General features: G+C 43.3%; 1 protein-coding gene across 1 annotated transcript; it reads right to left on the bottom strand.

The window, feature by feature from the left end:
• Positions 1–48: 48 nt before the first annotated feature.
• On the bottom strand, positions 49–27,586 carry itga3b (integrin, alpha 3b). Its single transcript, XM_062378458.1, has 26 exons — positions 27,272–27,586; positions 14,088–14,215; positions 12,752–12,834; positions 11,652–11,901; positions 11,347–11,445; positions 10,940–11,144; positions 9,661–9,854; positions 9,190–9,278; positions 8,958–9,094; positions 8,661–8,747; positions 8,502–8,569; positions 8,197–8,342; positions 7,941–8,087; positions 7,737–7,834; positions 7,095–7,263; positions 6,836–6,910; positions 6,659–6,738; positions 5,902–5,979; positions 5,656–5,758; positions 5,183–5,359; positions 4,147–4,281; positions 3,577–3,690; positions 3,176–3,274; positions 2,960–3,085; positions 2,565–2,720; positions 49–1,616 (listed from the first exon to the last, which is right to left on the bottom strand). The coding sequence occupies exons 1-25, from the start codon at positions 27,448–27,450 to the stop codon at positions 2,610–2,612; spliced, it is 3,177 nt and encodes a 1,058-aa protein (XP_062234442.1). The 5' UTR covers positions 27,451–27,586; the 3' UTR covers positions 49–1,616; positions 2,565–2,609.

Below are 27,586 nucleotides of genomic sequence, written 5' to 3'. Positions count from 1 at the left end.
GTTCAAATTCACCTTAGAGAGCAAAGAAAGTGTCCCGTTTGTCACAGATCATGAAAAACTATTTAATTCCACTGAAACTGTACAGATAGAAAACAACAACACCAACACAGAGGACAGAGTTTGTGCAGTCAGCCGTTCCCTCTTCACTCAGAGTCAGTGGAGCCTCTGTAATGGCCACTGTCACCACAGGGGAGCTGTGGGCTCTTAGGTAGCACGGACCAGAGCAGTAATGCAATGCTCGGTCCTTTCAGAGACGATTCAGTGACACGTCTTCTCCTGATCCAGGACATCCTCAGTGCTGCGGGTTGGCCAGCGTGTCCTCTTACTGTCTTGTACAAAAAGCTTGGGAACAGTAACACAAAGAAGGCCAATCATATATGCATTCATTCAAAGAGTTAACTGAGCGTAACTTGTCACTATGTACAATTTATGATGCAGCTGTTAATGCTGAAGCTTAAAATATCATATCTCCACACAGACATAATACCGTGTGTTCTTTAATCCAGTGTTGCGACTCCCTGTGTGGGATATATTTAAAGATATCCAGGTAGGCTCTTTACAGTAATAACACAAAAGAGTGTAATAAATACAAATCAAGTGATCCCATGATCTCATGGTCAAATGTTGGATAATTCTAGACAAACAAAAAACATTTTTTCAATGTGTTGCTGAGGTGCGTGGAAGTTTTTAAAGGAATGGAATTTTCAAAGGGGCAATTAAAACATGTCCAGCTGGGCTATAATAGTTTATAGCTTGCGGCTGTGTACCACTTTTTCTCTGTACCTCTCTGAATTTAGGAAAGCAATATTTCTACGTCTGTTTGAAAACTACAAAGTCCCATTCTGCAAATGGGAGTTCAACCACAGCTACAGCTCAGATGCTGGTCTATGTGATTGATGCCTTTCAAACACAGATATGGAAAAAATTGACATTTGTCAACATATTTTAAGTGCAGTTGAAAAAAGGACTGATTTAGGTTATAAACCCGCTATGCCTGGCTTCTGAGAGGCGCATGAGCAATCACAGCGAATAAAGAAAAAACAGATATGGTGCAAAATAAACATGAGGAATGTCCAGTAAGTTTGCTCAAAAAATGAAAAGAAATGAAAGTATTCAATGCAAACACAGAGTTCAGGACATAAAATCCTGCAACGTGAATCAAAACAGTTTACATATTACTCCTGAACGCAACCCCAATTCCAACGTACAACACAGCATTCTTCGAAAAAAAATGCTTAAGAAATTACAATCTCTGAAACAAAAATGTTCAGTATATTGCACTGATAGAGTCAATGAAATCTAATGGAAATAAAAAACTAAAAGCAGTTTCAGGGCTTTGTCCATGGTCCATGCACTGCAAAGTCCATGTTGCTCAACAGAGCCCAGTGCGCTTTGTTTGGCCCCGAGCCCGTGTGACAAGGAGTGGTTCAGGGTTCAGAGTTAAGGCCTCAGTAGTAGTAACGCTGCATCTCTGTCCAGTTGGTGATCCAATACTTTTTCTGTGGCTCCTCTGGCTGAAATCCCAGATTGAACTGATAGCGCTCAGCCTTGCGAATTTTCACCCCCTGGTGCTTTGGCATCATCCGGTAGTAGAGCTCCCGCTTAAAGAATCCAAGCTGGAGAGAAAAGAAGGAAGTGACAGTGATCAAGGAGGCACTCAAACGGCAGGAGAGCAGGGATCAATGAAGAAGATTTAGGATTCGAAGGTTGAGGAAAATCAGATTAGGTAAGAGAAAGACCCACAATAAGCTGACAAATGAAATTTCCCCACCCTTGTTTTGGTTATTTTTGCTGTGTTCCCATAAAATACAAAAGGTTGCATCTATTTTGCTTTTATAGTCACAAGCAACAGTGTTCCCATCTCATAAAAAAGTTGCGATCCTTACAATAAATTCACCAGCGATCTGCTGGACTCCATGAAGGTTTCATCATTTTTCCTTCAGGCATTAAGACCGGAGAAGGGTTTAAAGCCAAGTAGGGCAGGAGTGTATGGTTAAAGTAACCGCCCATACGGGACTCTTAAAGACTTAAAGCCGACACACCCACAGTCAGGGTGGGGCCATTTTCACTTGTCAGCCACTTTTTGCACGATGAATTCAGAGAGCAGAAGAAAAAAATCGGACAGCATATGTTTCACAATCGCACAGAAGCAGCGCGAGGAGGAGAGCAGAAGCTGAGCGCAGGAAATCTAAGCACAATCAGGGTTTTTGAGTGAGAGAGTTAGAAAATCTGAACGTGAAATCACTCGTGTTCTTGTCCTGCTCTCCAACTAAAAGAACACACCCTGGAATAAAGCTTTAACAAAACAAACAAATCAGATTAATGACGGATTGAGAAGAAGAAATTCAGGTTAGGTAACAGAAAGACCCACAATAAGTCAGATGAAGTAGTGAAAGCAGTGTGAACAGCAGTGTAATGCACAGAACAAGCCTGGGGAGGGAAACATAGGAATTGTTAGTGAGAGTAACTAGAAGAGGTCGGTGTAAAGACTCAGAAAGCGACACGGTGAGTTGAATCACACCCCCAAGCTCGGTGCTTAGCATCCATTGAAATTCCATTTTTACCCAGAAGCCCCACTGGTGTGTGCTGTTTGGGGACCCCCAGGGGCCTCAGTAGTCCTCAGTCAACTTCTCTGTCTCAGATGGCTGGATCTTCATCTCAGCCGTCTGGGACTTGGCCTCATACATCTCCCTCGTGCTGGCCCTCTGGAAGAAGCCACACTGAGGGTGGAGGAGGAGGAGGAGGAGGAGGAGAGTGCGTGGGGGAGAGGGGGGGTAAGTCACAGGTTAGACCAACGCTTTGATATGGAGTTTGTATGTGTCACATGAGTTGGGGGTCAGCGGCTGTTGTATGACCCAGAGAAGAGCTCTGCTGGGAATGAGCGAACGCTCCAGTAGATTTGTCCGCAGATAAACAGCGTGTGTATGTACAAGGCTATGATCAGTACAGCGTCACTCACCTTCCACAGAATAACAATTATGATTCCCAACAGTAGAACTCCTGCGACTGCTGCCAAGATGATGATCCACAGCGGGAGCTCGTAGGGTGTCTCCACTCCCACCTCCGGCTCTATTTCCACTGTGAACTAAAGGTAAGGTGGAGGCAGTCAGGTTAAAAGCATCGAAAATCATCATCATCATCAAAATTCTTATCATCATCATCACCAGTTACGCACCATGATGGGATCACTTTCAAGCTTGATGGTTGGTTTATCTGTAATGAGCTTCAGGTTGGCTTCCCCTTTGACTGTCACTCTCAGAGCGTTGGAAAAGTCCTGCAGGAACACACACACACACACACACACACACACACACACACACACACACACACACACACACACGGCATCAAAACATTTTTACAATGAAGTTTAACGTTGTAAATATCCATAATTCCAGATACACTCTTTCCCACCAGAGGAATGGTATTCTGCATCGGTCTACATTGAATCACAAGGTGTTTATCATGTGTGTGTGTGTGTGTGTGTGTGTGTGTGTGTGTGTGTGTGTGTGTGTGTGTGTGTGTGTGTGTGTGTACGTGTGTGTGTGTGTGGGTGGCTGTAGCTGGGGCCGGGCTCACCTCTAGCATTGTGCTGTTCCACAAACGTGACCGCACATGAATCTCGGCTGAGTCTGTCATATTATGCAGTGGGCAGGTAAACTTCACGCATCTTGCCGTCCCCTTGGAGCATTCCTTCAACGCACATTGAGATAGAATGATTAAACAAGAGAGCACACAGGGACACAAACTCGTAAGCAAACTGAGTGTGGGGGCATTGTTGGAAAAAACGTAAAATACTAACAATTCTGCAGCCTAAAGGTGGTCAGGTGAGACAACATTGATAACATGATACAACATTATCCATCAATCCTTCCATTTTTCATTTTATGAATCTTTATTATACTTCTGCTCGCTCTGTATACAATAATGTAACACATCCGTTCATGATCTACTGGAAACATTGATAATATAGTGTCTCTATGTGACATTGATTGTGATTTCTTCCTTTGCATAACTTTCGATAAGATAAGACACATTTGAATCTATCTGCTGAACAGTTGAAATGTGAAAAGATCAGTCTGGCGATTAAATCGAATAAGTCATGTGACGTGTCAAAGCATATCACGCCCAGGCGGTTCCCTTTCTTACCAATAGGTGGGACTCTTTTCGGTGAGTGCCCACTGAGATTGCAGCTTGTGGCTCGATGATTTGTGGCTGGGTCGCGTCACGCGCGTCGGCCACCTCGATCTGCCGCCTGGTGCGCTTTGGTCCACTCCCTGACAACTGGGGGACGAAGGAGAGAGGGAAAATGAAAGAGGGAGGCAGAGGAGACAGAGGAGACAGAGACATTACATCAGAGGGTTACGTGGTAATTACTGGTTTTGATAAAGACATTACCAAATTCTTCTCAGAATAGCATATTCATTTCCACTGTCTATATGCAGGCCACACGCAAAATGATTTTCTATTTCGGGGCTCTGTGAGGTTTGCATGAGGCGACACATGTCTTTTCCAAAATGTATTTCTGAACAGCTGTGGTTTGGCTTTAAACCCGTTTTCACACCACTTTTCTGCCACTGGTGTTTACTCATTCTGCTCAGACTGCTTCAATTCACACTGCCGTCAGGACCAGTTTCAAGATGGACAGGCAGCGGAAAGGTCGCACACATGAATGCGCTCGAACCAATCACTAGTCTCCTTTTCCAATTATGACGTTTCATTCCGTTTGTATAACATCAGTGTGAGAGGAACTACCTCCCATGGCAGAAACGATCTTTGAGAAATCTATGAACTATATTGCAGCTAGCCACCATGTGGAGATCAAGACCCTTTTCCTTTACTTCAAGAGAGCTTTCAAGTCGTCCATCTTTATGTACCATGTGCTAAACAGAGACGCTAAACATATCATTGTGAGCACGTTAGCATGCTGACGTCAGTCTCACACGCTGTACACTCTGTCTGTTGGTCCGAGGCCTTTCATTAAAGCCTCTACCTCTGTTTATTTGTAACCATGATTGTAGCTTTTCAGAAAGGGGACATTTTGGTATATATATCATGGGTGTGGTCAGTAGTAGGCTTTAAAGATTTAAAGATTATAAGAGAAAAACATGACACGGATAAAGGTCCAAGGCTGGAAATCAACACAGCTACCATTTCCTTTTGACAGTATTGAACAGAGCCTTACAGTGAGGTTCAGCTCGTTGACGACAGCTTCAGCAGGGCGACATTCCGTCTCCGAATCCCCCATGATGACAATCTTCGTCAGGTACAGCAGCCACTTGCCGTTGGCCACCTCAAAGGGCCAATCAATCTCAACAGCCAGGGTCCCCAGGTCTCCCAGAGGCTGGCCCCTCATGTCCACCTAAAGGAGAAAATAGTCCACAGCACAAAGGAGGAAATCAGACCTATTGTGTAAAAGAACAATAAGATTGTGGTTTTCTCCTAAATAGCCTCCACCCCCAGTCATGCTCACACCACAAACCATGTCTCGCACAACAGCCCATTCCCCCACGCAATATTACACTTCTGGAGGATGAAAGTGTTGGCTTCAAAGACTGGGTGGGGATCAGGGAAATGTGGGCGAGCAGCACACATGTTGTAGATGCAACGTACAGCCTCGGAGGTCTAACATAACCAAGAGCGGTGGAGGTGACTCACAACGAAGGTGAACTCCACCAGACTGCCCACGTCACTGGTGTTGACCATGGCCTTCTCACCCATCACTGTCCCACCGAATTTTGTTTGCACGAAGGGGGTCACTCTGGACAGGATGAGAGTTGGAAAATGATTGTGCACGAGTGCGAACACTGACATGATGTGGAGGATAATTTGATGTGACACACAATGCTTCCGCTCTTTGGTGTATGTACAGTACGTCAGGAGTTGTTACGTCACGGTACTCACATGGATAAAGTTGGTCGGATGGTGTTTTCAATCAGCAGGGCCACGGGCACAGGCACCAGGTCGCTCTGTTCACTGAGACTGAAGAAACACACCTTACTACAACACTGCCTGCCAGATGGTGTCCACAATAACATCAGCACTAATTAAAGGAGACATATGTTTTATTTATTTTTTCAGTTTTTCGCCTTTTTTTGTGTGTGTGTATGTAAAAGTTCTGCAATGTTTAAAACCCCAAAGTAAAGGGAACTCCTCTCGCCCACAGAACACACTGCTTCAGAGGCTCCTGAAACCCCTCGGCTGATACCTCTGTACCATGTGGACGTTTCAATGACCTACATTGTCACGATGCACACTATGCACACTCCTCTAACAGAGCCAGGTAAATGGAGAGCAGAGGCCGATATTTACTACATGCGCTGAAACTGGCTGACCAACCCCGACAGGGCGGGCCGGCTGGCCAATCTGAGTAGACTGGGCCCCATCAGAAGAAACAAAACCAAGCGTCTCATGAAAAGAGGACATGCAGCAATGGACGGTTTAAGGAAAGTGATGCATTTTCAAGTAATATCCCAAATTGATTGTATATGAGCTTAATATGTCTCCTTTATCAAGTGACTTCATGTTTTACTCATAGGTAGCAGCCACGTCATGCTTTGCTGTATTATAAAACCGGGGTATAAAATCTGAATTAAAACATGCCTCTAAAGTCAACAACTCTTGGCTATAAAGCATGCATCTAACAATCTTCAGCACTTACGTGGACAGAAGCAGATGAGACAGGATCTCTTGTGTGCTCAGATTAATCCCTGATGTTTCGAGCTTGAGGACGAGTGTCACCTGACAATGAGAGTTAGCGGTGGGATGAGCATGATCACAAATGTATCTTGGCAGAAAGAAAGGTGTCAAACCGTTTCAGGGACATAGGCTCACTCACCTTCTCGTTGCCTCGGAGTGGATTCCCTAGTTCACAAATCACTGTGTCTTCCAATCTGCATACCACGTCACTGTCCTACATGCACAGGCAGAATATTAAAACAGTGTTTTCCATTTTCACGCATTGATAATGAGCGAAATTAACAATCCAACAGTGTATTTTTGTGACAATGGTAAAAGGAGTTAAGACTTGAACAGAGGGAGTAACTATTAAATGGATATCTTTCAGTCAGTCGTCTGCTGCCCTCTAATGGACGTACCTTTGACCTGACGCCAGAGTACCTCAGTGCCTCGGGGAGGGTGATGTTGAGCATGGCCTGATGGGCGTCCTCACCTAGCTTCCCCCCGGAAGGGAAGTTAGTCACTTCCACCTTCAGACGTATTGTCTTCATGGTGCTGTGGAACTGTAGTACCTGGAATTTGCCCTTCCTAAGCATGGACAACATGTATTCTTATTATTTTATTATTTGTGCCCACGTTTAACTAGTGTACTAATTCTAAACTGGAAACCAAAATAAAAGTCTCATATTGCTTGACAGGATGACACAGGCGCAATTTCCCAAAGCCTAGCCAGCTGCCATAGTTGCAGATACAGCCTGTAGAGCTCTTTTTTACTTTACTAGTGCAACTATACTGTTAAGTTTTTCGGGGGTTTGTTTTCTACATGAATCCAGCTCAGCGCATGGCTGTGAAACAGAGAGAAACAACAGTTTTACGGATTAAACCAATTTAGATATAAATCTCACATCCCTCTTTCCAGTCTTTATATTAAGTTTATGCTAAATGGCTGCTGGACTGTATGCCTTCATATGTATTGTACATTAATTAGTGTTGTATTAATCTTCTTCTGTATCTCTTTATCGCTTATAAAAGAAGGCTTGGTTTTCAGAATTTCCTCTCACCGGGGGTATGGGTCATCTTTGTTGTCGACAAACTCAGCCGTGAGCTTCAGGTTACTGCTGCATCTGTTGTCTGAGCCACACTCCTTCTGAAAGTCAATCTGCAGGAAATGTAACAAATGAAATTATATACTGCAACATGTGCCTCACTGTTGAGGTTATATGTCATATGTGTTTGATGAATGTGGTGTATGCACCACACTGTACCTCAGTTCTCTGTTTGAGTTTCTGCTCCTGGCTCACGACCGGGTAGAAGTCCAGGTTCTGCAGGCCGCGTTTGGCTTTAGGTTTTGGCTCATGTAAAGCCATGTTGAGGGAAAAGACCACTGGCTCCAGTTTGTCAATCACAGGCTGCTGTAAAGTCACCCAAAAATGTATTACAAGTCAAAATAAACACATGGTTTCGGCAACCGCAGCTTTCAAGTCGACGCACTTGCACAACACATATTTGTTGAAATCTTACCACTACGACCAGGTTTAGAGTTTGACACGTGGCCTTGGAGGAGGGCAGGCTCAGTAAGCCGGTGAATGTGTCGTCTTTACTGTTCTCGAAACGAACTCGGGGGCTTCTTCTCCTCTCCATGTCAGCCTCCACTGTGTAGTTCACCGCTTTGCAAGGTAGAAACACGTACATGACATTACAGAACGAAAGGTCTATGAGCAGCCAGTAATTCTATATATTCTAAGTATGGCTATGGATCCAAATTGTGGCCTTTATCCATTCAAATTTTAAATAATAAGTCAGTTGAAAGAGAGAGTACTGCTTACTTATATTTTTCCTGAAGTCTTTCTTTCCATTGCTCGGCGTGAAAGCCATGCACAGCGTCACTTTAATGCTGTAAAGCACAAAGAGACACAAACTCGTTTTAGACAAAAAAGAAACAGAACTCAGTAACTCCGAATGAGGTATTCTGATAGTCCTCTCACCATGCTGTATCTCCAGGACACTCATTAGGGTCCACAATCCGCGGCTCAACAGTGAAGTTTTTAGTTAAGTGGATGACTGGACGAGCTCTGAGCAAAAGAATAAAAAGATAAAAACCATAGAATCAAACCTTACATAAGTTATATTCTCATATGAAAAAAGTAAATGTTTGTACTATTTATAGCTGAGACATACTCCGGTTTTAGTTTGACTTTTAGTTCGTGTTTGAACATTGGCTTATAAAGGATTGTATTACCCTGCTAATACAATAAACATTCCCCAATGTTTTTTTTGTTTACCTGAGCAGGGCAATGCGGTCGTCCAGAGAGCCAACTAAGATGTCAGGGTAACTGTTGTCGTCCATGTCCATCCCTCCGTTGATGGAGTAGCCGAAGGTCTGGAATCCATCATTACCTAATGTCTTACCTACAATCACCTGTAGAGGGCAACAGTTGCACATATAGCAGTAAATCTGGATGCCTGAATAAGATTATATGTGAAATGCATCCGATGTAGTAAGTCATAGTTTACCTGACTGGGCTCCTCCGAGATTCCCTTTTTACTTCCCATCCATATGTAGACCTTCCCTGTGTCGTGGAATGGAGCTCCGACTGCAAAGTCTGCAGACAGGAAGAATGGAAATATGTCAGGGAAACAGATGAAAACAAGTGAAAGAAGGGATGTATTCGCCCTCTAGGTGGCAGCAGTGCACCACCTAACGATTAGTAAACTGCCAGCCGAGGCTTTGGCAGAGCCTGAAATGAAACCCGTTCCATTATAATCTTTCCCTGCTGAGATAATTGCGTTAGCAGCAGTGCATTAAAACAATCACACAAAGTCTTAATACAATAATTCCCCTCTACACCAGCAGAGCAGTCCTTTTAGTTTAGAACGTAGATGTGATGGAAACACATCATAGAATTGACTTTAACTAAAATGTCATCATGTTGATCATTTTGTAGTTGAAGCTGCTTTCAACTTGAGTTGTGTTCACAGTCCTACCTTGGAATCCATCTTGGTTGACATCGCCGATGGCAGCAACCGCAAAGCCAAACCCGGACTCCGACGGACCCGTCAGCACGACGCTGGCCTCCTTTTGGAACGAGCCGTTCTCGTTCATGAAGATATACACCGCTCCACCATGATCATTCTTACGGTCAAAGTAAAATGGGGCACCCACGATCAGATCATTCCAGCTGTCATAGGCAAAGAAAAAAAAATTACATTCATATTCCAACACATACATCCTGACTATAACATAACTAAAAATAAATTACAATTCACCAACATTTCTTGTAATTGTAGCAAACAGAACTTACATATTCCTAAATGCACCACGTATCTAACAAGGTTTGACTCGTGAATTAAACTGCAGCATGATTTCCCCATGATGTCATGATGAAGGTCTTATCAGAGCTACTGCAGGGACAGACTTTCTCTGATCTCAGCTCAAACGTGCATCATCGACCTGCATTCTCTGCATAATCTGCCATATCATAGCTACAGAGCACTGGACCGTGAAGCAGCTCAAAAGAACAAGAGGCAGTTACAGGCGGTCTGCTAGAGCATACTAACAGAGCAAACATACCACTTCTCCTTTCCGTCTGTTACCCGTGTGTATTTAGGATTTTAAGCAGCATGTGGCTGAAATGCAACTTAAAGCTGGGCGGCTGTCTCAAAATCTGTTTCTACCACTGGACAGACTCTGGATTTTTGTTTATTTGTTGAGGATATCGTTCGGATTTTAATCCCAATTTAAGATTGCTGTCAAACACAAGATTGAGTGGAATTACTGTCACTGTGTTGTATGAGGTCCGAACACAGACTAGCTAAAGATGGACAATATGAATGCTCCCCAAAAGTTAAGCTAAAGCATGTCAATCGCCACATGGTGGCCGGCTGCAGTACGGGTCATTAATCCTGCCTCCTCCAGGTTAGTGGATGGGACATGGACAACTCAAAGTACATGTCAAATAAGTTTATGAACTGGTATTTGTTCAGGTGATAACTTTTCTGGTAAATTTAGTTTTGTTGAGTTATTTGGTGATATGATAATGGGGTGAAACATTCACCATTGGTTGAGCATGTTTATGAATTGGACCTTACTACCCTGTCTCCCCCCCCCCCCCATCATTAGTCTGCAGTCTCTGTACACAAGATGCAAGCGTTTGTATCTAGAATATTTTGGCCTCATTTCTGGACAGTGTTATCCACTTTTAATACAGTCTATGGGAGCTTACATTCTAAATATAGTATTAAACAATATGAAAGGCAAACTCACTCATCATTGTTAAGGTCGGTGACAGCCAGGCTGCTTCCAAAGTAAGAGCCCACTTGTACCCCGGGGATGACAAGCACCGTGTCGAACAGTTTGTCCATTTTTCTCCCCAGCACCACGGAGCCCTTGTGCTCATCCCTGGGAGACCCTGTCACTACAGTGTAGTTGTCATGGCTGAGCAGCTTCTTCTCTTCAACAACGGAATAACCTTTGGTGGAGCGATTAAGAGATTTACTTTTAAACTGTTATCTGACCTTTGCAAAGGTCGCACAGACCTTTTTTAATATCACAGTTGAAACTTGATGCTTTGCCTTTTACCTTTTATTGCTTTCTCTCGTTATTCATATTGACACTCAGGTATTTATCAATCCATTTTTAATTTACATGATGTAAAAACTCACTCTACTTACCCATATAATGGTTTCGTTTATTCAGCTGGCCAAACTCTGTATTTCTGGAGTCCCATGCATTTGCTGGATCCTGATCTCTCCATATCGCATGAACATTTCCTTTAGAATAAAGGCAGAATCAGAAAACAAGGTTAAAATCTGCTTACTGCACCATCTACAGGTTTCCCTGACAGAGAATCATCCCAGTGTAAGACGAACACCGGGCATTCTTGGATGTGTTTAATACCCGTCTGTGAACCCTGCCCATTATTTCAATGTCAAGCAGCAAAACGTGCTCCTCTCGGCGTTAACTCTTCAGTGCCCACCTTGCCACAAGAAGCTGCCAGGGGAGCCAAAGTAGATTTCGTTGTCTGTCATGCCACCGGAGATGCCCATGTTGCACATGGCCTCGAAATTCATGTCTAAGTTGGGGTTGCAGACCTCGTAACTGTAAGTCTGCCAGTCATCGTCTTGGTCAAGGGTCAGGTCATTGCTCCTCACGTAGCACTTCCCTATCATCTGATGCTGCTCTCCAGCGCCACCTTTGATGATCTTCACGTACCGATGGCCACACGCCTGCAAGCCAGAAAAGATGAGATGGATTAACTCCTTCTAATTAAGTTCTCACATTCAGATTAAATGTACTCTACTGTGTAGGTGTTATTCTAATGTAGTTTGCATTGCAGACTTGAAAATAACACAATAGAATATACATTAATTCAGCCTGTAGATCTCTGTACTATATTAACAAAAGAAAAAAAAATCTTATATTTGAAACAATTTAACAATAAATGCTCAGATAAATAAATGTTCTTTATTTATTGTAGAAGTACTGTTTATTAAAGCGTCATATTTGAATTGTTAATTTATCAATATATGTGTGTGTATTGGCCATTAATAGTTAAAGCTTATTTCCTCAATTAAAGAAAGAAAGACCCCCAAAAGAATAAGGCAAAACAATCCCTCCGGAAAACCTAGGATGAATATGACTCTCTATGACATTTTCCATCTGTTTGTGTGTGTGCGTTTATGTGTCTGTGTCGCTGCACTTATACCTTTGTGAGGACTATTTTGTGCATAGACCTTACTGTGTGTGGACAGTTTGCGAAAGTTAGGACAATACGGCCGGTCCACACTATTTCTCTTTGGAGTAAGTTTTATGTTAAGGTAATGGTAAAAGTAAGGGGCAGAGGAGTGTAATTTGTCAATGAGTGTTCTCACTAAGAAAATAAGTGTTTGTGTGTGTATGTGTGTGTGTTGTTGTGTGTGTGTGTGTGTGTGTGCAGCAGTAAGTATGGCAATAAGCACACTGTGTCCCCCGTGACACCACATAATGTGATACAAGGGTTTTATCTCTCACCGGATGCTGTTCATAATATGCCACCTGTGACACTGACTAACACAGTAAAACATGGCGTCTTCTCACCATCACACGTCTGGACAGACTGTCCCTCTGACTGGCCACTGTCACACCCAGCCACATGCCCTCCACCATCTCAGAAGGGCTCGCTATGGATGGGAAATATTTATCATTTACATCAGGGGCTTCAAAAGGTTAGAATCAACATGGAAATACAGAGAACAAATGATGTATACTGTATTTTAAACAATCAAACCAGCATGCAGTCTATAGTCGACCATATGCGATCAAACATTATTATAAAGAAATAAAAATCATTCATCGTGATTATGGTAATCACAGTCAGAGAAGAAACAACCCAAACAGTGAAGCATCATTCAGCCTAAGTCATGTCCTGACACATATCAACCTCAAAAAATGTGCAGCAACAGCCACTTCAAGCTCAACATTCAAAGAGATGCTGAGTCCTTTTATTACGGTTCTTACTTTTAGCCTGCGGGGGGGCCTTATTCACCTCACGGTAGAAGAGCAGTAAGCCTATCAGTTAATAACCTTCAATTTAGAAAAGATGCACATTTCAGAGCTTTGCACGCTGGCGCTCAGCTTGTGAAGGAGCAGTGAATGATCCCGAGTGGTGCGGGACACGCCGGAGATCAGGCTCTGAGACTGTGTGACACAGTAGCTCTGTCCTCGGTGAAGAAAGAAGAAGTAGGCTGATTATCAGATTATTATTATTGGCTGGGTATTATTTATATTTCTTCTCTACATCACCTGTCTGTGTCAAAGGGGAAATTCCACCTATTTCACTAAGAAAGTTCTAATTCAGCTTATTTGTCTGTCTGATAATTACATTAAACAAATTATAACCTCACGAGTATAAAGTTATAGAATAGATTAGGATCCGTTTCGTCATTTTATAACCTATACTAAAGTAGAACTAAACCAGATGGTACACATTCCTTATTAATGACAAGTATGACATGTGTTATATTATAACTGTTTACTTTATTAAAGTATAATAAGTCAAATGATAAGTATTTTTCATCCCTTTGTTCGGACACACATGGTATTTTTGTTCGGACTAAACTGAAAGGTCAGAAGATTAACGACACATAGTATGACCTATGACATGTATTATAACTTTTTACTCGTGATATTACAACTTTATTAAAGTATAATAGTCCTTTGTTCGGACACACATGTTATTTTTGTTCGGACTAAACTGAAAGGTCAGAAGATCCAGACCAAACAAGCTTGGGGGAAAAGTGCCCTCAGACTCTGGAATCACTAACAGGACCTGTGCAAACCCACTCAGCTGTAATCCTGCAAGTCTGCATTCTTCTGTTTAATACCAAAACAGCTGATCACCTCTGAGAGCTCGGCTTCATACCATCATACTTACTTGTGCTGACCAGGTCCATCCTGGAGCAGTCCTCGGGGTCTGGGCTGATGGGACAAGAGTAGACGGCACCCGTTTCATTGACATTTTGTAGAGAGTTGGCCTTCTCTTTGGGTGCACCTGCAAGAAGCCTGAACACACACACACACACACACACACACACACAAACACACAAACAAAGACAGATAAAGATGATTACCGTCAGATATTATCAGAGTCGTGTCATGGTGTTAGACAACACAAAGCAGAGACACAGGCAGCAACACAAGAAGCTAGACGATGTCACAGATAATCCTGCTGGTCTAAACACAGGAAAAGAGTCATGCAGGTTCCTTCTTTTTTTTTCAAACCGGATACTTTGCCATTACTAAGTACAGGAATTTAAAAAGAGGACACCTACGATTTTGAAAAAGTGCTCAGTTCCACAAAGTGAATCAGGACACGTGACGAGTCTGAATCGCGAGTGGGACCAGAGGAGCAGTTCATGACCCGTAACAAGTCTGGGCACCCCCCCCCCTCCCTCACAAAGACACACAAACTAGCCCCTCTGTGATTGACCGGCTCTTTCTGTCCACTCACCCAGACACTCCCTACATCAGCACCTTTTAACGCACTACACAACTTTGAAGTAGAGGGATTACCCCCACTGCACGGCTCCGTGCCGGGACACACTATTTACTGTCAGCACAAGATTTATTAGCTCCACTCTGTAGGCGGAAGGTGCAGACAGTCCTGTTCCCAGCGTGCGTGACTCGGCTGTGGGAGACAGAATGGTTCTGGGTTTTGGACGTGGAGTCCGTTCCTCTTTTCATTCAAACTGTCTGAAAACCCTCATGTCATCCTGCTTGAATGCTGGCATGTCACGGGCAGCGGTTAATGGTGAAAAGTGGTGAGTCAAGCTATTAGTCAAGCTTGACGGTAAATTAACAGCAACTGTGGGGTAGATGCCTTCCTTACTGATAAGCAAGAGCAAATTCAGATAATGGGTTTAGACTGAAGACAAATCATGACTCAACTCTGCATTGTTCCAACTTGAAGATAGAATATTTGTTTTGAGTTGAATCATCATAGGCAGATTGTTTTCTGTCTTAAGAGGAAAATGACAAATACTTCATAGATTTAGCTAAATTTGTTAGTCATGATTCTAATCCCAGGTTGTGTTGAGAGACTTGTGAGTGAGGTGGTCCACCGGTCTCAACCACTGCGTCACCCTGACAGAGACAAAAGCCTCCGAAAATACATATATCTAAAAATGAGAACATCTCAAAAGCCCAGACACAAATATAATCATTTGAATGTCTGTAACCTGAGCATGAACAGAATAGCGACCGTTAGCCTACAATGCTCAGTTTTATATGCACGCAAGGCAACAGCGAGACTGGAGTTTTTTGAAAATCTCCATTTATATTACATTACATTACATTATATTTCATTTAGCTGACGCTTTTATCCAAAGCGACTTACAATAAGTGCATTCAACCCCGAGGGTACATACCAAGGACGACAAGAATCAAGAAAGTACAATTTCTTCAAAATAAAGCAAAACTACAAAGTGCTATAAGTAAGTGCCATTTAAGTGCTACTAAAGTGTTGGTTTCCAAAAGTCGTTAGTATATATATATATTTTTTTTAATATAATTATATATTTATATAATTATATAATTTGAAATGCTGCAGAGGAAAAGGTAATAGTGCAGGAGTAGAGGCAGGAGTACTACATTTTTAAGTTTCATTACATCCAGGAAGAAAGGTAAACAGGAACAGAACTATATGAGTGTGTCAACATTGTGTCTTCTGCTTTTTTATGTGTACAAACTCACATCCCTAAAAGGCAAAGAGGAATTGTTTCCTCTAATCCATAAAAAACAGACATCACCATGCATGCATCATTTCAAAAAGGTACAATTGTCTCGTCTTTCGGCCTCCAGATGGTTATTATCAGCCATTAATCAATTATCTTGCCAGAGTGGAAATGACCAGAAAGCGCCAAGATGGCCTCTGAGGGCCAGCAGTTTCCAGGGGACTGGGAGGAAGTGGCTGTGGTTCAGGTAATCATTCAGTGCTGTAGACAGCCTCCCAGATTCCACAGAGGTTTGTAGTGGTAGGTCTGACACATGTGTGGAGGACCAGGGCCACGGAGTCCCACTGTGAGGAAGTACGAGTGTGCACGTGTGTGCATTTGTGTGTGTGTGTGCATCCATACAGAATGTGTAAGTTCATGAGCGAGTGGGTGCTTACATGACTTGCCTTTCTTCTATGGCCAGTAAATCAGAAGTTACGGCCACCCAATGTGTTTTTCAGCTGTACAGCCCTGCGTGTCTCAAAACACAGAGGTACAAGGTTAGCCCTTGTTGTGGGAAAACCAGGGCACGTTACGCAGAGCAAGAAATAACAAGAGAGAACCGGGGCCAAGCTGCGGCACAACTCCTATCAAACACTTATAGAGGCCAGTCACTGTGAACTTTGCTCACACTGAATGAAAAATAAGGAGAGCCGGCGCCCAAAGTCCAGCGCTAATCACGCACCATGCTTCAGGGAGGCTTGGGAAATCTTGGAGGGCAGAGAGTGCTTTCTTTTGGCGAAGGGAGGGAGAGGTCAACGTGAACTCATAACACACTCGCTGTCGTCTTACTGTCTCAGCAGAGGGTCAACCGTGTTTGTTGTGGGAAGTCAACACAGCAGATTGATGCCACCAGGTTTCACATCCACCGCTTTACAACTGACCTGTGGTGTTTTCAGGCTGAGTGGAGCTGGGGACGGATCATTTACACAGGAAACTAATCAAAGAAACAGGGCGCTGTTTAGGGAAACTTGCTTATTAGCTTTCTTGTGACAAATTAGATTAGGTGATTACAATTGTAATTTCTGTACAGTGAGTATGAGGCTACACTGAAAAAAGAATTGTTGGACCAACTTTAAAAAAGACTCCGACTGATAACACACAAATTGGGTTTATTTCAACTTCAAGTTGTGTTGATATAACTTGTTGAATTTAAGTTGAACAGTGTGCATGTATTTTTAATGGTAGACGAGGACGACCTGTTGCTGCTCCCTGTGATGTAATAGAACAGACGTATTTCTTTTTAGACATTAATAAAACAAATAAAAACAGTATAAATAAATGCAAATCAAACATTCCCAAGAGCTTTCAGAGAGAGAAAGGTTTTAAGACGAGATGTGAAAGAAGTGAGATGGTGTGTGGGAGTTCAGTTGGCAGAGAGGGTTCCACAGTGTGGGGGCTCTGAAAGCAAAAAGCCTGATCTCCCTTTGTGACAAACTGGGACCTGGGAGGTACCAGCAGCACTGAGCAGTCGGGACAGCACATACCAGCTCAATAATTCTGAAATGTAATTCGTGGGCTACACCTATAAAGGATGTGAAAGGATTTCACTCTTCATAACCTGCTCTTAAAATTGACCACAACCTGAGTTACAAACAGATGACTCAGCCATGACAGCACATCTCATATCCTGTCGCAACTGCAACAATGTGTGCCCTCCTCCTATCTACCTCCCTGCTCATCGCCTCCTCATAAACAGGCTGTCAAGGGCCCAGGGAGGGGAAGGGAAGAGGGGCACCCAGCAGCTGAATTCCTACTCCCGCGGACATGTTGAAAGCTGCCCCCCTCTCCCAGTGAGGTGATACGAACGGCTGCCTAAACCAAACATTTACTGTGGCAAACACGCCCATGCAGACAAGGTGAGAGTGGCTGCATTCTTCAGGAGTAAGAAACACTCCAGCAGACGGGAGTTAGATGAACTGTGGCATGTTCATATCACTGGTGTTTACTTAAATAAAGGTATCCAGTCCTGAACCAAGAACACAGGAGCAGGGGGAGGTGTTGAAAAAGCTCAGTAGCTATAAGGAGGGCAAAAGGAAGCTCGCTTCTTGTCAAATAGAAAGACAAAGAGCGAAGTTTTTGCCAGTTCGATTTACAGACGTTAGTCAATGAGTTATTTAAAGTTAACTATCAATAAAGCCCAATCGTCTCATGCACTCACCTCGTACCTGACTAATCCAGGCAACACTGGCAGCGAAAGCAGGAAACCAACTTAATTACAGGTGAGTGACTAAAACCTTGTGCAATACATTTTCCTCGATCCCAGATTTGTATGAGGAACAAGAAGAGACAATGTGCCGCACCAGTCAGTCACGTATACAGAGGAGCATACCGCACTCTCATTTATCTTCATCTGAATGGGTCCAGTCTGAACAGGACTGTGATGAGACACGGGATAGAGGTGTATAACCAACACACCCTGCTGGTCCTTACTTTGACTGTCAAGGGGAATCAGGGGCGGATCCTGGGGCAGTCAGGGGGCCACTAATCCAATAGGCCCCTAAAAAGCCCCGGTCCTTTCAGTAGAATTATTGTTTCTAATGAATTAATCACTTAGTTACAATACTAACAAGTAATATGGAAGTTTCTCTAGAATCTTAGATCCATGACTGATAGTTTAAAGCACTTCCTCCGAGCTCTCCTACTAAATAAATCAATCAAATTTGATTTGTATAGCCCATATTCACAAATCAAACCTTGCGTCATACAGAGCTTAACAATGTGCGACATCCTCTGTCCTTAACCCTCACCAAGAGTGAGGAAAAACTACATTAAAAAAAAAATGTAAACGGTAGAAACCTCAGAGAGAGCTGCATGTGCGGGCTCTGTTGCCCTGAACGGAGAGACGTGCAATAGATGTTGAGTGTAAAGCTCCAGGGTTGTCCCCGTTTTGTGAGTCACTTCTACCAAATGAGAACATGTAAATATTTGAAAATGGGAAAGAAAGAGAAAGTGAGAGACAAAGAGGCTGAGACTGAGGGCAATGAGACTATGGACACACTGCCAGTATTTGAACCTAACACAAGTGATGGATGATCTGTCCGGATAAGGCTTAGGACAACCTGTTTGTCACAGGGTGCGGCTGTGGCCCCCAGGGCAAAGAAAAATAACAAATCTGCAGCGACATGAAAGAGAACCCTTAGGGCCTGTGTTTCACTGTCAGTGAACTCTTTTAACTCTGGAAAGATACAGAAAATACACAACACGTGAGGTCACAAGAAGTCCAGATTTGTCAGATTACTGGGTTTTACAGTGGTTACCAAAATATATATTTCTTTCTATAGAAGTCACTCTCCATACAATATTGAAAGCAACATTGTTTTTTTCTGTGAATAAAGCCAAATAAACAGGATGAGGATTCTAAAGAAGAAAATCCTCTGTTCTACTGCATCACAGAGAGAAGCCACAGGTCGTCCTCTACTGCAATTAAAAATCTCTAATGGAAACAGGTAGACACTCGTAACTGTTCCAGGTAACAAGGTTGTACAAAGATCCAGAGCGAGGACCAGAGGGGACGGGAAGTTCAGTGTTTCAGTGATATAACTCGGAGACAGAATTTTGAACGATATTTGTTTTTAAACTGTGTAGGTTTTAACTGAACTCTGTATGATGTTAAATGCTGGGGCAAATTGCCGTTGCTGCATTTCGTTTGATTTAATTCAGGAACTTGGATTGTGTGTTCACAGTTTGAGCTGCACGCAGTGGGAGCACACATTTGACTTCATATATCTGCACAGAGGGATCAGCTGAAGAAAGGGGAAGGCCGTCTGGCTGTTCTGAATGACAATAGTGAGAGACAGACATGAGCCATGTCTTTATCTACTGGCATCACAGTCATAGCAGGAAGGCAAGTTGGAGTTATGTCTGTGTCACTGGATACATCGACATTTTGAAAATATAAGTGAACCTACTAAGGTATTACTCTCTCATTGCAACACACAAAATTACCAAACATTGCAAACAAGTGCAGGCAAGGAACGGATGTTCTAAATCCCAAATACATGAAATACACACAGACACACAAACACTCACATACACAGCCTCATTGGTTTTTGTCACGATGGTATAAAGTTATAGCAGTAGACTGAATCCAGGAGAAACACAGCCACTGAGAGCCACATAGCAAATACATGGAAGGATGGACTCAAATTGAAGATTGAATTAAGCACGGGGACAAGAGGAGTCGGGCTAGGACTGATCCTGTTATGCTCTTTTAATGGTGTAATAACTTGACTGAAAAATGAGAGGATAGTTCATAAAAGCGTGTTACAGCGTGGTCTGCACTTGCTGTGCTGATGGTCAGGGCACAGAAGAGTCACACGATGAAGGTGTGTGTGTGTGTGTGTGTGTGTGTGTGTGGAGTGTGTGTCAGCTCCCGGTGTGATTATTTTACAGCTGCACTCTGATAAACCCATGTCTTTGTCATTTCAGGAAACACTTACAAAGCAGTAGGTGGGGCGGTGAATGGACATTGCTATCAGACCATTCACATTGCGCACGCCTTGTTGTTAACACACTCACTGTGAGCCTGCGCGTTGGGAACATGCTGACTGATGAGTCATCTCTGGACAAACAGTGACCTGTCCGTATCGACCCGCTGCCTGGAGTTGGTCATCATCGACTGTACAGACCTTAGTGCTTGTCAGGACTTTCACTTGGTGCTGACTTCATTTCTAAAGACATGTTGTTCATTTTCTATAGACAACGCAACTATCTATCTATCTATCTATCTATCTATCTATCTATCTATCTATCTATCTATCTATCTATCTATCTATCTATCTATCTATCTATCTATCCTTCTATCTATCTATCTATCTATCTATCTATCCGATTAAGAGAGGAAATGCCACTGAGCAAGAAGTTGTGTTACGATAAAACTAAATATCACTGTGCACCTGCGCTCTCACAGAAACACACGAACGTTACAGTCCACCCGGGCGTCTCAGCTGGGCAAACATCCTGTTTGAGGACCACCATCTGCCGTGGGTGAAACAGTAACACGAGAGCAAACTCATTTCATCCCGGTGTGACAAACCAAACATGGCAGGTCGTCCCCTGATAATAAACACTAACTCACTTTTCATTAGCAACCAGTAACACCGTGTCTGACAGGGACAACGTTCATTTGGCTTACATGTGACGGTTGGTCTGCTCACTGTAACCTCCCAGCATCCTATGTTGCAGGTTGAATGATGTCATACTAGCTTCCAATACACGTACACATACATATGCACAGCTGGACTGAGTCTGGATGCACATTTGTCAGTGACCCAACATCACACCGGCACACATTCATCCTGCAGACTTACATCATGCAGCCATAGCAGAATCCACGAGAGACACAGTATCAGTAACAGTGTCTCCATTAACATTTTGACCCCTAGAGAGAGAGAGAGAGAGAGAGAGAGAGAGAGAGAGAGAGAGAGAGAGACACCTTGGGGGTGTGCAGGTGGGCTGTATACCTCACAGCTCTAATGGAGTCAGGTGCCAAGTTTTCACTCACATATTCCTCAACTTATCTAAAAGCAGTGCAGGTTCGAGCAGGAAACATCTGTTTGTGTCTCCTGAAACTTGGAAAACCTCCAATAAATGACATGCATAGAAAATACTCAAATGGCTTTTAAAACATGTTGTATTGTTATGAACCACAAGACACCACACACACTGTCCTTTGCATACACACACACCAAGTGTAAACCAATACTTCAGGATCACTTCCCTTTCAAAGATGATAAATGGCACGGAGAGACAAAGGTTTGGAAGCGTATAGTTTTTCTAGCCACAGGTAACCATCATTAGCCCAGAGGCCAACCCCACCAGCTTTTCCTTGCTGTTTCAGGGCATTTGTACAATCAGGGGGGAGCTGAGGGGATCTCTTACATTTTTGTTAGGACAGAAACAGTCCTCACTGCGGGTATTCCCGATGAAAGCCCCTCCATACAGAATCTCCTCTGTGGAGATTAGCAGGAGGCCCAGGGTCCCGCTGGGATCCATTTCAACGTGTTATTAGACACTGTCATGCACTCGGCCACTACACAAAATGCAGCCCATGCCATCACCAACGGATTGGATACAGGCAATAAGTAGCACAAAGATTAGGCTCAGTCACAGGGACAAACTTGGAATCATTACAAAGTCTGGTGCTGTTAAAGTATCTGTGCCAAAACCCTTTAACAACCCAAATAAAGATTTCCCGCTACTGTACAAAGCTTTTGCTGTTTGGATCTTCAGTTTGTTTATGATTTCACAGTTTTATAGCACAGCTGTAACTCACTCCACAGGCTGGTGTGTATGCTGAGTTTCTATCTTGATATAAAAAATAATTTCTGGAGTTGAAAGTGTTAGGAAGTTTTTAGTGTAACAAGTGGTCAAATGAGATTTATTAATTGGCAACACAAAACTTTTCAATGACTTATAATTAGAGCCGACTAAAATATTGGTTTGCGAATAATATTGCTTGGTCGATAACATTGACCAATATCTCTTTTAACAGATATATTGGTATCTATGTTTATTTATTTTTATACCATGTACGATACAGTTTATGGTTAAAATAAATACCTACATTTCGTTGTCATTAGAAATAGGAATTATTGCCAATTTTGTATATACATATATATATATATACATATAAAAAAAAGTTTACTTCCTAATATGGGTATTGCCATTGCCTCCCCCCCCCCAAAAAAAAATCAGTAAAGCATATATAAAAGATTATTAAATCTAACTTAGAGTATAAACTCTCTATGAAGGGCTTCTCAATAGGAAAAAGGACCCAACTATATAAACCATGACAATAAGGACAAACTGACAAACCAGATACCAGGTATCAGCTTCAATATTTGTTCTTTCATTTTATTATTATGTCTAACTAATAAAATGCATGGGTGGCTGAGGCTCAGGAAATAGACCTGGCTCCTCCGGGCTGTGTTTGAAAGTGTCTTTGGGCAAGATAAGATAACAGGGCACTAAATCCAAAAGTTCCCCTGATGGTGACAGTGTGTGAATGATGGGTGATAGACAAAATGTTGTAGATGTACATGAATGGGTGAATTTCACTTTTACTTTAAAGTGCTCTTTTGCCAAGGGCTTAGGAAATATGGTTAAATAACCACTGTTTATGTAGCTTCCAATGGATGAATACAGTAACAACAATAATGTGTTTTAATAAAACAAAGCAAAGTTCAGAATGGAACAAATCCTGAATACATGCAAACAAATGGGATGTTTGATGCTTCCATTCTCAAAGAGAAGTAACAACGTCGGCGGCGGGGTTCTCATGAAGAACATGTATGAGGGTGTAAATCACAAAGCAGGGTTCTTATCTGAAAATGTTTCAGCGTGGCATGACACTTGTGCTCTGACAGACCCATTTCACAGACAAAGACCACTGGCACTGACGAGGAATGTTGGATCGTGGCCAAGTTGGACATACCCACCTGCATCATTTACATTAGGAACATAATGTAATACATATAATATATCACAGCTGGTCATTTAGTTGAGGTTATACTACAGAATTCTACTTTTGAGCATCAGCTGGGCAATGAGAGCCGTACAAGAGATTTTTAACATCACAGTAGTGTTGAGCAGCTTTTCAGAGCTCACAGGCCCAACACAATACCATACTACCAGGCCGAGCACACATTCATACTCCTTCCTGCTGTGAGACCGCGCTGCCATTGGAATACATTGTATCCCATTGTGACTGTCGTGAATTCAGGCCGTTTGCTGCCACAGTTCAGTGAGCAAACCTTCTGCAGCCGCATTTCGAGGCAACAGGAGACATTTAATTCCATCAGTCTGTAAGAGACTTGAGGGAAAGCAGAACGTGTTCCTGTTCTTGTTCAAACCCAGAATCAGATTGTTAGTGACTATAAACCTTACAGCAAGTCGACCAATCTAATATGCACCTCACAGCAGAAAACGGGAAGGCCCCTGTCAAATTAAATGGCTGACTTTCATGGCCTCGGGCCACAGCAGTCAGACAGAGATGAGCTGGAAAGGCGAAAGCACTTCAGCACTGATTAAATATTCATCAGTCAGAGTCAGAGGAATTAAATTCTTTGACCCAGCTCACAGAGGTTCCCATCTGTAAAATGAGGGGATTTTCTTTTTTTTTAGTTTGGCTGTGGGTGGGTGTGTTTCCCAGCAGTCCCCAGTCATCATTCTCACTCCTGTCTTGTCTCAACCTGAAACCTGGCAGGTTGTGACTGTGCAGAGAAGGGTAATACATTCCGGGCATACCATGGGGTCAGGGGACTGGAAGAGCCAATAGGTGGCCAGCTGACTGCCCAGTCCCTCCTCCCTGCTACAACAGAGAACAAAAAAAGCCCTCACAGGAAAATAAATCTCTCTTTAAACGAGGGAATTCAAAGAGAAGAGGGGGAGTGAATGCCCTGAACAAATTGGCCTCAGGTAGCCCCCATAGATTATTCAGGTGCAGCCCTTCCCCAACAAAGTTAGTCCACTAATTGTTCACCAGGATCCAAAATACGTTTTTTAAATTGCTTCAGCTCAGACAAGATACACTGGTAGATTCAGCCTAATGGGATAATAGCCCACATCTTAAGAAATACTTTATTACGTTCACTTAATTGTAGAACTGGGAGAGGAAACCCTCTGTCTTTGCTTTTTTTTTTCTTTTCTTCCTGGACTCGGTCTGACAAATGCACCAAGAAAGAGGGGCTACTTTCTGAAAAGCGTACGTGTACATGTCACGACTGGTTAACACGGATAGTTGTTGCATTTTTCAAATATTCACTGTCTTGCCTCGCTCCAGTAAACGAGCGCAAACAGCCCCTTGGTGCTGTGAGACAGATACGGTCCCACAAAAGAAGCCAGACAACGCAGAGGAAACAGACAGGGCTGTAAAAGCACGACAACAAACATCGAGAGGTTTTTTACTGTATGTTCGGGAGTCAGAAAGTACATGTGGGGAGGGGTCTGAGTACTGAACGATGTGATCCCAGGTGGCTCCACAGACTAACAAGCCAAAGCTGTTAGCGAGAACACTCTCGAAACAGGAGATGCTATTGAAGGAAATACAAATAGTAGAATCTACATAAATACTTCTGGTGTAAAGAAGTAGAGTTCCTGGTGGCAGACATGTCGGTGTGAGGCAACGGTCACAACCACATTGAGGTTGAAAGTCTCTCAGTTGTCTAGAGTCTCATATTTTTTGCAGTCACACTTCTCTGAATACAGGAACAGGCCTCTCCGACATCAGACGACAAAACAAGCGCAATTTGGAGATGTGATGTGTAATATCTATCTGATAATTCAAGAAATCTCTGTCTGCCTATATGCATATCTCGAGAACCATTCATCTAATCAGTTTCCCACTGGGCATGCATGTTCTTAAGGGCCCAAGGAACATTGACGAAAAGTGATTCTCCAGTTTGAGGCGCTGCGTCTAGCTTCCACCAAGTTTTGAGGTGAACAGCTCTTTGTGCAGCAGCTGGGGTGCAGCTTCACCGTTCTGTGGACTGGCTCCTGCAGCAGGTCTTTACTCGCTGTGGCTCATGCCGGTCCCTTTTACAGTTTCATCATCCCCACAGGCCGAGCAAACAGCCCACTCCAAACAGGCGTGTTTAACATGTCACTGCATACATTAAATACGCTTGTTTTTTTCTCACCAAGAGTGTAATGAAAATATTGACAGCACTCTGTTTTCTGAAAGGTAAATATGAAGCAACAGCCAGCAGCAGGTTACATTCATATTAGTGTAAAATACACTTTTAATGAAACAGATCTGATCTCATATTTGCTACAGCCAGTTTACCTTGCACAGGACGAATGGTACTTTTTACAACCTCATTGTCCCTGCAGGCTTCCAGGCTCATTACCATCGCCATGTGCCCCCCCCTTCTTGGGTTTCAGTCTGCGGACAGTGACTCCGTCCCTCACGGGACGAGGACGAGATGGCACATTGATCTTGTGTCAGATGGACACTGCCATCCGCTCTATTAACTGGGGGAAATCTCTGTAATGCACACCAGTGCACCAGTTGACAGAGAGCAGGCTAATAAACCCCGCGCTCAGACTCACTCCACTGGTGACAACACAGAGGAAGTGGGGCCTGGCTTGTGATTTTCTTCAAAGCAGAACAGGGACAGAGATAACAGCAGTGAACAAGGCGTGTGATCACGGATGCGGAAGGATGAGGGGGGGCCGCTGTAATTGGCCATGGGGAAATCCTACACTAAACAATGATACAGTTTGAGGAGCTTTCATTAAAGACGAGGGGAAAGATGTCTCCTCGGGAACATGAGCTATTCCTTCAACAGGAATGTAAATCCTCCCAAACACGGTTAAATCCACGAGCATTCATATCGTGGTAATAACAACGTACAAGTGTTTCAGGCCAATGCACGTTCGCTGTTATTGCGAAATACAAGCCCAGTTGTGTCTCGGCTGAATGTGATAGCCTGAGGATAGGTGGATAGAAAGCAGAGCAGGCAATGTCAGGACTTTCTCTGCATTCCACAGTTGGCTGGATATAAACACTGAAGCCATGTATGCATAGAAAGCATAAATATGAGATATCATATTAGATCTGAATTTTCATTCACTATCATTTAATATTCCACATTCCATGATAACATTGAGGCTCAGGCAAGTTCCAATCTGTTTCACCCACACCTGTACAATTACCTTCAGAGAGGTGTGCTGCAGCAATTATAAAATGTCCTAATCACAGATTTAACAATAAGTGTGGGCTCATGCGTGATACATACACCCCTAACGGTAACCCTAACCCATACAGAAATGTCAAGAATGAAAAGGAGAAGTGGTTTGTTGGAAAACCAGTGAGATTGATCTGAAACTGCAACAGCAACTTTTAACATTCACAAGCCTCCACTTCTCAGAAGCCTGCTTGTATTTCCTCGTGGACTCATTTCCAAATTGAAATGCAGTTGTACTGACCCAGGTTAAGAGTTTCCTCGAAACATGTTCAGGTAAAACAGGGCCACAGAAAGTCGACAGAGCACCATTGTGATGATTTGGTATAGAGGCTACTAACAGTTGTGTCCTATAGGCCTGGATCAATCCGCACAGATTTAACAAACAGGTGGGAGACTGGAGGAGGAACTATATGCTGCGTGTAGGGAAAAGGGTGTGTGTGATGCGAAGAGTTCAACGAGTGCGTTAAGAGCAGTTAATAAACAGGCGATTTGTGTTCAAAATATACAATCGTGGCGGAAACTACGCGCAACAAGTGTGCGTAAAGTGCAGCGAGTGAAATGGTCGTTTTTCGTTACGCAGCAGGTGCTTAGCGCGTGAGTGCAGGCGTCGTTTTAACCTCTACATGAGAGAGAAGTGGAGCGTGGTGACAACTTACAGGTATTTCCTGGAGCCCGTCGTCTGTTCGTGCAGAGCCACCGAGAACCCAAAGAAGCTGCCTTTGGTCTTCCCCTCTTTGATCACAGGAAACCGAGCATCTATATTAAATCCGCTGCAGCGCTGCGTCCACTGGTGCGTCGCCAAAACAAAAGCGCACAGGAACAGACTGGGAGACATGGTTCAGGTTCGTTCTAGGGCTTCCCGCAGATCCACGATCAGCGTGGGTCCGACACTGAGCTCCAACAGGTAGGCTGCTGCTGCTGCTGCTTCACAGAGACCTCCCCATTGAGAGAGAGAGAGCCGTCTGCCCCCC

Source organism: Platichthys flesus, chromosome 20 (assembly GCF_949316205.1).
Source record: "Platichthys flesus chromosome 20, fPlaFle2.1, whole genome shotgun sequence".
Classification (NCBI taxonomy): domain Eukaryota; kingdom Metazoa; phylum Chordata; class Actinopteri; order Pleuronectiformes; family Pleuronectidae; genus Platichthys; species Platichthys flesus.
This window is presented reverse-complemented; position numbering and strand designations above follow the sequence as displayed.